The following is a 14,383-nucleotide window of genomic DNA, read 5'->3' as shown; positions in this document are numbered from 1 at the left end:
CTAAACCTGCAGCAAGAAGGAAATTTTTTGAGTTCAGTGCCTGTTCATGATTCTATAGATAAATTCTTATGGGATAAAGGAAAATTTTCTTTCAAAAAAGCTTGGCAGTTGTGTAAAACTCAGGTAGAAGAAGTTGTTTGGTATAATTTATGCTGGGGAAGAACAGGACCTAGATGGTCTGTTACTGCTGTCTTTGTTCTTCTAAGCAAAGTGGCTTCCATGGTGAATCTTCAGAGAAGAAAGGTTTGCTTGGTGCCTAGGTGTACTCTGTGTCACAATGCTATTGATACAACTGAGCATATTTCTAGGATGCAGGTTTTCTCAACAATTTTGGAGCCGGTTAGGGGAGTTGTTACAATGGAATATGCAACAATTTGCTGCTGTAGAAAATACAGATGACCTGTTTAACTGGTTTAAAAATAGTTATGCTGTGTGATATCTTACGACTCTGTTTGCTGCTGCTCTTTGGGGTGTTTGGCATGAGAGAAATGCTAGGCTTTATGGACATGACACTGAACCTGAAGTGGTTACAAGAAATTTATTGTTAGAGATGTTGGATATACACAATGCTTCTATTGCTCTTTAGATTACTATGTTCCTATTTTGCTGGGGTATTGGAGTTTGTTTCACCGTCCTTAGTTTTTTAACTTTAAGATTTAGGGATTGGATGCCTGTATCCAAGCTCTATTAGGTGCTTTTTACTTTACTGGGGGAATGCCCTCTGTGCTCCTGTACATATTTTTTTCTTCTTTTATACAACCACAATTATGAAAGAAAAAAAAAAGTATAAGAGAGAGTAACCGAACGTTGTTTGGTCGATAGATGGATATAGGTTATTTTGATTTTTTATAGTAGGGTTGGAATTCAAGCGAGGTAAACTTCAGCACAACCCTATATATGACATGTTCAACCATAACTCAATCCTAACGTGACCTTTAGACATAAAAAGATTTAAAAACTTATTACAATTTTTTAGTAAATTATAAACAAATTCTTAGAAAATTAATTCTCCAAAGTTTCAACATATTATAATCAATTAAAATTTAAACAAAGTAAGTTGAAAAGAAAAAAAGTGATCATAACTTGAATATTAGATTATATAAAAATTATATTAGAATTTGGGTTCAAGTTGACTCGGGTTGCTAGCACATCAATCCAAACCCACCCCAATTAAGTTTGGGTCGAAAATTTTCAACTCATACCCAACCTAACTGTAAAAAAAGTTGTTAATGCCTACGAGAAATTGAGGGCTCAGGTTATGTTAGGTTCGGGTTATTTAGCCCAAGTTGCATTCGTAACGGTTATTAAATGTAAAGATGAGTCTTTGCATTTTGGGCTGCTTGGGGGCATTTTAATAAATTAGGACATGGGGAGTACTTGACTTAAAAAGTTTAGAAGAATATTTTGGACCTAGAATTTTTGTGAACAGTGATAGTTGTTGGTCTTGTGATTAATTTGAAAAAATTGTCAATCAATCCAATTAGTTTTTGAGAGTTGCTAGATTGATAAATACAAATAATTAAGTGGTCATAAAAAAAGAAAAAAAAAAATTCTTGATAACATTGATATAGAATGATGAAAATTAATTGAAAACCGTAAAGATCGCTTATATATTATATATATGTTTAGCATGGACTTATATTACATTCATAAAATTTTATTAATTTAGCATTTACTTATCTTACATTAATATAATTATATCAATTTATTAATTCATTTTTGCTGAATTTTTCTTTAATTCCCTTATAATGTATGTAAAATATATTTACAAGGCAAGTTAAATACAACTTACCGTTTTGAGGTCCACGTATCTCTGGGAATCCGCTCCCAAATTCCCAATCTTCCCCCTATTTCACGAATTGTAATTTTAAGGGCTTTTCTCATTGAACGAGTCGAGTATGGGCCAATGGTACGGGTCCATAAAAGTAGCCTCTGTATCTTCCCTAATCTCTCCTCTCACGTGCTTGTATGGACAACGTACCCAAAAACCTATAACCCCATAAGGAGATCAGTTTCTTCCTCCTCACAGTTCTCTACTTGTTAGGAAAAAAACGAAGGTACACTCTTCTACCCAAAAGTAGTTTTAAATTTCTATTTTATTGATGGGTTTCTCTCATTTCCATTTTTTTTTTTTTTTTCGTCATCTTTATTATCTATGAAATATGTTGTCTATATATTGCTCAATTTGTCAAAGTAAAACGCACCCACATGGATTCATATGTAAATATCAATATGGGACTACTTGTTTTCGAGTATAATTTCTCCGAAAGTGGGTTTTTGATTAGGAATTGGCAGTTTTCATCCCTCTTTCTTTACAGTTGTTGTCTAAGACACAAGTAAGCAATGAATTGCTCTAATAGATTTTTTAGTTTTTATATTTTTTCCATTTTTGCGTACTTATTTTTTAGAGTATTTACTACATTTATGATTTGAGAGATAGTTCAAAGTTTCTTATGAGAATGTCAATTTTGATACATTCTGTAACTAGAATGTATATAAAGTAGAACTCAAAAATCGAGTACTGGCATCACACTGGCCTTTTGATTTATCTTAAGCCTGAGCTTTATAGTTCCTGGACCTTTCTTCTTAGGTAGCGAAATCTGGTCCCCAAAAGTTACATTATATATATACACTCACACACACATTTTCACACAAAATTTTGACCTTGTCACCAGCCAAAAAAACTTTTCCTTTCATATATATATATATATATATTGTTGAGATAGGAATATAAGGTGTTGAATTCTCAAGAATATTAATGTCATCTCTTTCGAAATGAAATTGTTCTAAGCATGCAACATATTACAGAATGTTGGTATACATGAGTTGACTTCTAAAATGAAATGGTAACTATAAAATGAAAAATTAGTTGCATAGTGTCCCTAATTTCAATTTAAGCACTGCTTTATATTGTTATTGTTATTGTTATGCAAATATTATCCTTTTGGCACTAGCTTTAATATTTCCTTTTTATCATGCAGGGCTTGACATACTTATGAATGGCTTGGAGAGAGGTTGGGAAAAGGGTATGTTTGATATCAACTTGTAGATGTGAATGCTATTTTGCTTTTCTTGTGAACTTTTATTATGTTTATCAGCGATATCTGGAGCCTTAAAACGATTCATACACTTTTCATAGAGATACCACAAAGAAGTGGTTTTAGTTTTTCCAAAAGCCACACATTCTTTATCACCTGGGTCTTTTAGATTTTAACCCAGCCGTGCTCTCGTTTGCTAATAGCTTAGAATATGAATTTTTGAAATGGGGTGTGTTGTAGTATTGTTGGTGTATGATTTTAATGACATTGCTTTTAGTATTAAGATTTTATGGGTTTTATCTTCTTCTTTGAAAGATTTCTCTCTGGACGTGGGTGTCACTCGGTACCTGTGTATGTAATTGTGATGTGTTAAGTAAAACCGAGTACAATTTAAACATAAATTTTGAAGTACCTTTCTATCAAATCTATCCCATAATACTTGTATTGTATATGGATCTTTTTTTTTCCAGAGCATTATTAGTCTTGTAAAAGTATCAAGTTTAACATCATCAACTCATCAAGAGATGCTATTCTGTTAGTTTCTTTATTTACCCATAAAGATGCAGTGAAATCGCTCTCTGCTTCCGTCAAATGCATACTAGGTAATGAGAATTTTACATATTTTGCAAGCTTCTCTTTAGTATTTTTAAACCACCCTCCACACTTACTTCCCTTTTTTTTCCTTCTTTATTCTTCTTTTATTTTATTTTTTTCTCCAATTTCTCTCTTTCAAGTATCAAACAAAAGAACACAAATTATTATCTTCCTTTCTTCTTTTGGCTTCTATCTTATCTCTATAAATTATGTAAAATAGAACACAAAATTGTTTGACCCTGGCAAACTAAAACACGAACGTTTAACTACCGAAAGAAAACACATGAATTTTTCTATAAGTAGCTTACTTAAACAAAACAGCTCTAAATTTCCTAATTACTTTGTATCTTGAACAAACAAGCGAGTTGCATTCATGACAAACCCTAAACCCCCAAGTAGAGCAGTCACATATAAGAAATTTGTATCCACAATCCATTTTCATGAATCTAAAAGAAAAAGATCTGAGAAGATAAGAGAGCTACAAAATACCTACCAAACTGAGACCAGAAGCCGAAAATCTGAGAAGACAGAGACCGATCCGACCGAATTCACGAATCACTAAATCAGATTCTGCGCCACGAAAGTCGTGAGACTATAATCTGAGGCGAGTCCGAAGAGATTTCTGAGTTCTGAGAAGAATCAAAGATAGAAAGTAGTGACTTGAGATAGAGAGAGAGACTGAGAGGGCCAAGAGTAGGGATGGCAACGGGGCGGGTTTGGCGCGGGTTTCCCTAAATCCCGCCCCACCCCTTTTAATTTTTGTCAAGTTCATACCCGCCCCGAGATCCGCGACGGGTTGGATTTTCATATCCAACCCCGCCCCGTTAGGAAATACTCTGCCCCCGTGCCCGGCCCACTAACAAATTTTTTTCTCCCACTTTTTGGAACTTAAACTCCAGCTATTTAAATGTGCAAAGCCTAGGAATGACACAATATAAATAAAATTATGTATCCTAATAAAAATAAAAAAAATAACATGCACATAACATAATTCAGAGAACATAATAAACAAAAATAAAAGTTTAATACAACCAAATCACAAAAAGTTCTAAGCTCCAACTTCCACCATAACCAAAACAAAAGTAAATTTAATACCAAGTTTACATCCCAAATTAGGATTGTAAGAGATGGGTAATTGGGTAAGCCGCTAAAATAACTTATTAATATATATATATATATATATATATATATATATTAAATATAGTTATATGCGGGGCGGGGCGGGGCGGGGCCCCTAGGATATGTATATTGAACCCTTACCCGCCCCGTGACCCTCGACGGGTACAAAATTTGTATCCATGTCCGCCCCAATAGTATAACAAGTGTTCCTATATCCGTTATTAAAGGGGCGGGGCCTCGGCGGGGCGGTAAAAATTGACATCCCTAGCCAAGAGGCTGAGAGGAGAGGAGGGGAGGCAAAGCCGCGGAGTGAGTTTGAGAGGTTAAGTAAATTGGTAAACTTAGGTTTAGGTTTAAGTTTTGAGTTTTGGGATTTTAATTTTTTACATTTTATCCAATATCTGTCTAGTGTCTATCGCTTAAACTGATAATCTAAAATCTGAAAAAGCACAGCCCACATTCCTGACTCCACAGTCCAATATTAGTAGCCCACAAGTGTAATTATAATATATATATATATATATATATATATATATATATATATATATATCGGTTCCAGTTCCGAAACCGAACCGTGAGCCAAGAATCGGAACCGGAACCGGTCTCAACGGTTCCTTATTTTAGGAACCGGAACCGTGGGAACAAGAAATTCGGTTCCGGTTCCCACGGTTCCGGTTCCACGGTTCTTTTGTGCACCCCTACCCATTACCACACTCTTAATTTTTTCTTCACTCGCTATTCTGTTAAGAGCCTCAACTTCTTCAGTCTGCAGCTTTTTAGTAGTGGTAATAACCTCTGGAAGATCTTCTGTTTTCTTAGCAAAAAGATTCTGATAAAAGTCAATGAACTAGCTTCTGATCAAACTAAGGTCTCTAGTTTTCATTCATCGATGGTCAATCGTTAGTGTGTGTATTGATGCATGTATCGCTTGCCTTTCGCGAAGCTAATATGACGTCACGTTCCTATATCTATACCCCTTATAAAAGTGTGTTTAATTTTTAATATTTGTTGTGAAGACCGCGTCTTCTTTTTCCTTTTTCCCTTCTTCCACATTCATTTTTTCCATTATTTATTTTATTTTACTTATTTATTTGTTTTATTCTTTTTTCGCGTAGCCTTAAGGTTTTGTCAAACCCGAGGTAGGGTTCGGTGTCCGGAACCGATTTTCGGCACCACGCGCATTGCAATATTTTATTTTTTACTGTCAATGCATAATTTAATTTCATAGAAAAGCATGCTCGTTTAATTATAAATTCTAGGGGTACGAATGCATAGTTTCTTCGGAAATATTTTCGTTTTTCGGGGTTATTTGCGTAATTATGTTTTTGAAATATTTTGTCTTAAGGACTTTTTTGCAATTATTCTTTGAGATATTTAGAAGAGGGACTAACTTACAATTTTGAGAAAATGTGACAAGTCATTGGCCCATTTATTGACTTTCCATTGGAACACTTGTTAGCCTAGGATTTTGATAAGTGTAAGGTTGTGATTAAAGCCTTGTGAGGAGGCCTAGGATGGAGACAAGTGGAGGGTGGATGTGTGTGTGTGTGTGTGTGTGTGAGTGTGTATGAGATAGTGTTAGCGTAGTATATGTGATGGACATCGTGTTTAGTTAGTGGAAAGTTAGAGAAAAGTTGTTGTCTTCTTCACCAAAACTCCATTGATGACAGAAAACCTAGACCTTATAGCTCATTTTCAAGCCTCTTCCCTTTGGCTTTTGGTCTTCCACTTTAAATACAAAAGCTTCCTCACATCCATCTCTACCACACCTTTGCTTGGCTTCCCATTTTGCATCCATTTCCTTAAGGTTTCTAGAGATACAATTCTCTAGTGAGGTAGGGGTTGCCTTATGTTTATATTCTTTGTGTATCTTGTGTTCTTTGAGGTTGATATACATTATGCTTGTTATATAAAGTTCTAGGGTTGTATTTAGATGAATGTTGTTATATCTAACCTAGGGTTTCATTTTGTGCAAGACTTGTATATGATTAATCTCTTGTGTAGTTGTTGTTTCACTTAGTAGAGAATTAAATTCTCTAGTGATTCTTGTGGGGTAAAAGTCCGAAACAACTACTTGTTTTGCGTTCTGAAGGTTATAACCGGACGCCGTTTCCAAGTTTTCCCTATTGTTTGATTTCGCGTTCAATCTATAAGTTGACATTACTTTGGATTTGTAACTTATTGTATTTCATTGGAGATTCCAATATTGTTAAGTACATAATCTATCGTGGATTGCTTTCAAAATGTTTCAAATATAGCTTAGGATGATCCCTTAGCTTCCCCCTTGAAACTAGACATTAGGAGGCATGATCGACATGTGTTTGGTTTATATTACACTTACAAAAACCATTGAAACTTTAGGGTATACGCATACTTCATCCTACTGAGTAATTCGTTTACTTACCTTAGTTGATATTTGTTCTTCAGGCAGGGAGACTCTCTATTTGGATGCTCAACATCCCTAGCTTGGCTTAAGTTTCATTTGGACTTCTTATATATTTTTGACATGCAAGTTTTGGCATGATTTAACTCTCTACGGAAGTTGTTTATGTATAACTTGTTTAGAAGCATGCCTTGCTTCCTTTCGGATGTGTAATATGAAATTAAGTACTCTATTTTAATGCTACTTTAATTTGTATGTAATGAGGCCAAGGGCCAAACACTTTTTATGTATGGAATGTATGACATTTTATAACATGTTTTTATCTCTTTGACGTAGTTTAATCTTGGGGGCGTTTTAGTCATTTTTATCAAGACAATAACAATCAGCTACAAAGGCGTGTTTATCAACTGCAATACTAAATAATCTAGGAAATGAATGAGATAGTGGCTGATCACCACACCACAGATCTTCCCAAAACCGAAAGCGACATCCATCACGAACTTTGAATCTGATATGAGCAGAAAGGGTGTCCCAACCCTTCCGAATAGACTTCCACATCCCTACTCCTCCTACAAGAGTAACCGGACGTGTAGACCAGCCTTCATCTTCTTCCCCAAACTGACAGGAAACTAACCAGTGCCAAGGACGGTGTCTTTCCCTCCCATATCTCCATAACCATTTACCCAGGAGGGCTTGATTGAAAGGACCTATTCGTCTTATGCCAAGTCCACCCAATTTCACAGGCTTGCAAACTTGCTCCCATCTGACAAGGTGATACTTGAACTCATCTCCCCTTCCTCCCCATAGGAAATCCCTTTGAATTTTTGCAATCCTATCTGCAACAGAACAAGGGGTCTGGAACATAAAAAGAAAATAAGTGGGAAGGCTCGATAACGTACTCTTAATAAGAGTAACTTTACTCCCCTTGGACAAATATTGCTTTTTCCATTCTGCTAATCTCTTCGCATAACTGTCAATCACTAAATCCCAACTCCCCACTATCCTTGAAGAGACCCCTAAGGGCAACCCCAAATAAGAAATAGGGAAAGAGCCCACCCTGCATCCAAGAACTGTAGCTAAGGAGGAGATATCTTGAACATTCCCTATTGGGACAAGCACACTCTTAGCCACATTGACCTCTAGCCCGAAAGCCGCCTGAAAACAAGTTAGGTTGCACCTCAAATAACGAAGTTAAGACACATCAGCATCACAGAAAACCAGGGTGTCGTCTGCGAAAAGTAAATGAGAAATCTCCATCTGATGGACTAAATCTCTACCCACTCTGAATCCCTTAATAAAGCCAAGGTCCTCTGCCCTGCACATAAGTCTGCTTAAACCCTCTATAACAAGAAGAAAGAGGAAAGATGACAAAGGCACCTTGTCTTATGCCCCGGGTGCAACCAAAGAAACCAGCGGGAGAGCCATTCACAAGAATTAAAACTTAACAGATGAAAGACGAGTCTCGATCCACTTCCTCCATTTGCTTCCAAACCCCATTCTTTGTAACAAATAAAGTAAGAAATTCCAGTTCACATGGTCGTATGCTTTCTCAATATCAACTTTGCATAAAACTCTAGGAATACCGTTTCGCAATCTGGAATCCACACATTCGCAAGCAATAAGAACTGAATCAAGAATTTGTCGTCCTCCAACAAAGGCGTTCTGGGAGTCCGAAATAAAATCCCATCCATTACTTCCCTCATCCTTAGAGCAAGCACCTTAGCAATAAGTTTGTAAATACAACCCACCAAGCTAATTGGACGGAAATCCTTTATGTCAGAAGCGCCTCCTTTCTTGGGGATAAGGGCAATAAATGAAGCATTAAGCGACTTCTCAAAGACACCAGAAGAATGAAATTCCTGAAAAGTACCCATTACCTCGTATTTTACTATCGCCCAACTTTCCAACAAAAAACGCATAGTAAAACCATCAGGCCTGGAGCTTTGTCCCCATTACAACTTGATAAAGCCTTTAAAACTTCTTCTTTAGTAAAAGGATTCTCAATCCTATATCTATCCAACTCAGATATAGCCTCAAAATGGAGACCATCAAGTTTGGGCCTCCAAACTAAAGGCTCGGTGTAAAGCTTCTGATAAAAAGAAGCAATCCCGTTACGCACCTCCTCCTCTCTCCACAGCTCCACACCTTCCACCCGAATTCTTCCAATATGATTAATCCTCCTATGAGCGTTAGCTAATCTGTGGAAGAATTTTGTATTCCTATCCCCTTCTTTTAGCCAAAGAGCTCGAGATTTGTCTCTCCATGAGATCTCCTCCATACAAGCAATCTCAGCAAGAACCACCTGACAGGAGACTCTCCTAGAACGTCAAGACTCCACATCCCCACCCGCCTCCTCAAGACGGTCAATCTCGGAAAAATCAGCAAGGACTATGTTCTTCCTCCATTCCAGATTCCCGAAAACAACCTTGTTCCACTGTTTAAGAGCGAATTTGAGAGCTCTTAACTTCTTTGTTATTATGAAACTGGGCAAACCTGAAACAATGACTCCCTCCCACCAAGATCTGACTTGCTCTTGGAAATCCTCTGCACGTAGCCACATATTCTCAAATCTAAACAGGGTTCTTCGAGAACACAAGCCCCCACAATCCAAGACCAAAGGAACATGATCAAAGATAACCCTTGCTAACACCGCCTGAATGACATTCGAGAATTTCTCTTCCCACGCCCCAAAAATTAGAAATCTATCTAGTCTTGAAAGAGTGATTGGATCCCTGCCATTCGACCAAGTCTAGGTTGCACCTTCCATTGGTAAGTCAACTAGAAGATGCCCATCAATAAAATCAGAAAATTGATCCATTTCCAATGACATTCTTCCCCCTGTAGACCTCTCTGACGGGGACCTGACAGAGTTGAAATCTCCTCCCAAACACCAAGGGAGAGACCACAATCCTTGGACATGAATAAGCTCCTCCCAAAAGATGGGTCGCTCATCATCAATAACCGGTCCATAGACTCCAGTAAAGACCCATCTGAAACTGTCCTATTACATATTAAACAGACAAAACTTAGAAAATCTCCCAATCTACACGTCCGTTCTAGATAATCATCTGCTGTCCCACATGATTAAGATCCCACCCGAAGTAGCTATGGCATTCAAAGCCTCCCATTCCACAAACCTTCCTCCCCACAAACTCTTAACCACCCCATCAAAAATGGATGCCAGCTTGGTTTCTTGTAAACAAACAACCTGGGCACCCGCAACCTTCACCACCCTTCTCTTGTTCGGATCATTGAGACCTCGAACATTCCATGTAATGATTCGTAGTTTCATTAAAAACTTGATAACATTATCTCCCCTCCACCCTTCCTAAGACTCTACTCCTGGTCCTTCCCCTTTCCTTCACCACTCCTCTTTTCCCTTCATAGTTGACTTCAGAAATAAGATTTTTTATCTCCTTTGCCCCTTTCCAAGACGATAAAGGCCTCATGTTCATAACTTCATTGGTGACTACGACCGCTCTCCCTTCCACAATCGCTTCAAGGATAGATAACATCTGATCTTTATTACCTTCTGAAGAGACTCCCAACAGCTCACTAGTGGCTCCAATATTGTCAACTACCCAATCTTTCCCCAAATCAGCAACCTTTTCATCAGGTCGCACCATGGCCAGTGGTTCCTCCTCTAGAATTTCAAAACCATTCTCCATCCAGGGTGCAAGCTCTTTGGAACTAACCTGTTGGAGAAATCCAGAATCAACAACCGCCTCCTCTTCAAACTCTTTGTCATTCTCATAAAAAGAATATGATTCTGTAGCAAAATCATTCCCCTCAACCGTTGCAAAAGGCATGCAGTTAAGGCCTTTCAAAGCTGCATTTAATCGAATCCCATTGAACAGAGCTACAGACTGTAACCCCTTCATAAAATTTCTTGACTGCACAGTCAGTGATTTCCATCTGCCTAGAAACACCAGAAACACTATCTTCCTTTCCTTCTGTATTCGGCCCATGCAAAAGGCCATTTCCAATGTCTGTTACCGATAGCCCACGCCTCTTTTCCACTTCAATCACAACGCCGACACTCCTCGACACCTCACTAGAAGGGGTAGAAGAAGAGGATGGAATATTAAAACTCTGAGAATGTGAAGCTGAAGGCATACCTGGAACGAGAGAAGAAGTCCACTTCTGCTTTTCTTTTCGGGACCATCTAACACCACTGTGAAAGTCTCGAGAAGAAGATCCAAAGATTCGTTCCTTCGTCTATGTAGAATCAGAGAGGGATGAAGATGAGATACCTGCACAACACTGAGAGTGACGCGATCCCTTCTTAATAAGACCTCCACCAGTTGCGGCAACAGATAAATTCCTCCATCTCTTCTCCGGTGAATTCCAGAAAGTTGCAAAGGTTTCGTTGAGACGACGGCTCTGTGAATGGCTTATTTCAGTAGAAGTAGGTGGGCTAGGCTTGGAGTTAATAAGAGAAACTAAGATTTTATTATTGGGCCCCCGTAAAACCTTTCTCTTCAAGTTGCTTAAAGAATGTAGGCTGGGCTTGTTTTGAAAGGAAACAGGCCCCTGTTGAACAGCCCTCTTAAACTCCTGTGGGTTGTGATTAATTAGCGACCCACTTGTCATGTTTTGCCCATAGACCTTTGTATATCCACGTTTAGGCCCATCTGAATCTGCAACATAAAAATCACCTTCAATGCCACGATTATGGCCACGTGGTTGGTATCCGTTAGCGCGGATATTACGAGGGAACAAAAGGCGATGACTGAGGGCTAGAAGCACGTGAGAAGGCAGTCGCCTCTTTCCTTCAACGCCTTGGTGGTTCTATGGTTTCCGGCGACTACCTTTAGTTGCAACAGCCAGGATGTGAGGGCTTTCTCCAATACCATAGCAGGATTTTAGAAGGATGCGAGGTGTGATTTCCTCTATCAGATTAACCCTGAAGGCCACACGTTGGTCCTCAACAAAAACATACTCATGTATCACTTTTCCAATGGAAACATAGAGGAGGATTCGTTGTCCATTCCCCAAAACATCTGCCTCGACTCTTCGAAATCCACCACATAAGTTCCCAATTGCTTCAAATAGCTTGTTACACCAAAGATGAAGAGGCAAACCAAACAAGATCACCCTTCCTATTATTCTCTCTTTTACAACAGAACATCCAGCCGCGAAGTACCAAATGTCGATGGATAACAAAGCTTCGCCCCATCTCTTCCTCCCTTCATCCAAAACCCTTAAGGCCTCAGCTTCCGATGGAAACCTGAATAATAGCAAATCATCGGGCAAAGGAGAAACTTTTACCCCGCTTGATACCTTCCAAGTTTTCGACGCCTAAGCCTCAATCCCATCAGTACCCCCACGTATCTATCAAAGCGACCTACCAGACATGATCGCAAGGCAGATTCTCGCTCCTTGATGCATTGATGATCAACCCTAAAAACCAAATCGTTGCCTATAGAGCAGCTTTTGATTTCTCCATGAAGGTTGGGACGTGGTAAAGTCGCAACACTGAGATAGGATCGATGCATATCACGGTTCCTTACCAACAAATCGGAAATCCAGTAGCTCAAACTCGAACGAAAACGGCTGACACCGGAGTGAAAGACTCCGACGTAAAAAGAAAGAAAAAAGAGAAGAGAGAGAAGAGAGAAAAGTCAAACATAGCATACACTTTAAAAAATTGTCAAGAATACAATTTTTTTTCCCAGCTCCGCTTTCTTAAGCTACTGTTTCGCTTAATGATCGCCCCATTCCTCTTTGAAAGGGTAAATGTTCTTGTACATACCCTATTTCTAATTTTGTTTCTGATTGTGCTCTCTCACCCTCCTATCGGAGTTCTCTTGTTTCTGTTGCCTTGATTCCTCTTCCTTCTAGTGTTGCAGATGCACTAACATAACCACAATGGCATGATGTTATGACAGAAGAACTACAAGCAATTGAAAAAAATCAGACTTAGGACATGGTTCCGCTTCCTATTGGACGAAAGGATGTGGGTTATCGTTGGGTGTTTACAGTTAAGCATACTCCAAATGGGCCAGTTGCTCGTTACAAGGCCTGGTTGGTTGCCAAGGGTTATGCTCAGACTTATGACATAGATTATTAGGAGACTTTTGCCCCTATTGCCAAGATGAATATTATCCGTGTATTATTTTCCGTTGCTGCGATTCGATCTTGGCCTTTATTTCAGTTAGATGTTAAGAATGCCTTTCTCAATAGCGATTTGCAGGAGGAGGTGTACATGGTTCCTCCTCCGGACTTTCGTTCTCCTGCTCATTCTGGTATGGTATGTCGTCTTTGTCGATCACTTGGCACTGCCATGCTCAAGTTTGGTTTCCATCAAAGTGCAGTAGATCATATCTTATTTTTACGTCATTCAGGTGATAAGACAGTTGCTCTCATTATGTATGTCGATGACATTGTTCTTACCGAAGATGATACTACCAGACTTGTTAAGGTTAAGAGTTATCTTGGACGTCATTTTGAGATTAAGGATCTTGGTCCCCTACGATACTTCTTGGGCATTGAGGTGGCTCGCTCCAAGGCTGGCATTTTCATCTCTCAACGCAAGTATGTTCTTGACTTGCTTTCTGCTTCTGGTCAACTTGGCGCTTATCCTGCTGATACTCCAACTAAGTAGAATCATCGATTGGCTGATTCTGAGGGGGAGTTGTTGTCAGATGTTGGTGAGTATCAGCGACTTGTGGGGAAACTCATCTATTTATCCATGACTCGACCTGACATTGCTTATGCCGTGAGTGTCGTGAGTCAATTCATGCACTCTCCTCATACCCTTCACCTTGATGCAACTATTCGTATCCTTCACTATTTAAAAGGGTGTTCGGGCCGTGGTATTTTGTTTGCCAATCATGGTCACTTACGTGTTGAGGCTTGGACAGATGCTAATTATGCAGGATCGGCTTCAGATAGGAGGTCAACTTCGGGTTATTGTAACACTATTGGTGGTAACTTGGTTACTTGGTGCAGTAAGAAGTAGGATGTTGTCTCTCGATCTAATGCAGATGCAGAGTATAGGGCCATGGCTTTTGGGGTATGTGAGTTGCTATGGATGAAAACCTTGATAACAGACTTATGCCTTCCAATGTCGCTTCCATTCTCACTCTACTGCGACAACAAGTCTGCCATTAACATAGCAGCAAATCCCATTCAACATGATAGGACTAAGCATATAGAGGTGGACCGTCACTTCATCCGAGAGAAGATTAACTCTGGTCAAATTTGCACTCCATTTTCATAAGCTTTCAGCAGCTTGCAGACATTC

General features: G+C 38.9%; 1 protein-coding gene across 1 annotated transcript; it reads left to right on the top strand.

Moving 5' to 3' along the window:
* Positions 1-13,063: 13,063 nt before the first annotated feature.
* Positions 13,064-14,098, top strand: LOC132272683 (uncharacterized mitochondrial protein AtMg00810-like). The gene is made up of 4 exons (XM_059773783.1): positions 13,064-13,161; positions 13,321-13,382; positions 13,482-13,558; positions 13,742-14,098. The coding sequence occupies exons 1-4, from the start codon at positions 13,064-13,066 to the stop codon at positions 14,096-14,098; spliced, it is 594 nt and encodes a 197-aa protein (XP_059629766.1).
* The last annotated feature ends 285 nt before the right edge of the window (positions 14,099-14,383 follow it).

This window comes from Cornus florida, unplaced genomic scaffold (assembly GCF_030987335.1).
Source record: "Cornus florida cultivar Cherokee Brave unplaced genomic scaffold, ASM3098733v1 CherokeeBrave_3.0.0_Hap2_Chr09, whole genome shotgun sequence".
NCBI lineage: Eukaryota > Viridiplantae > Streptophyta > Magnoliopsida > Cornales > Cornaceae > Cornus > Cornus florida.
This window is presented reverse-complemented; position numbering and strand designations above follow the sequence as displayed.

Coding starts and splice junctions, on each gene's coding strand:
- LOC132272683 (XM_059773783.1), top strand. CDS start 13,064: ATGGTTCCGCTTCCTATTGGACGAAAGGATGTGGGTTATCGTTGGGTG. Junction 13,162..13,320: donor GTTGCTCGTTACAAGGCCTG/GTTGGTTGCCAA, acceptor CTTTCTCAATAG/CGATTTGCAGGAGGAGGTGT. Junction 13,383..13,481: donor TCGTTCTCCTGCTCATTCTG/GTATGGTATGTC, acceptor TACGTCATTCAG/GTGATAAGACAGTTGCTCTC.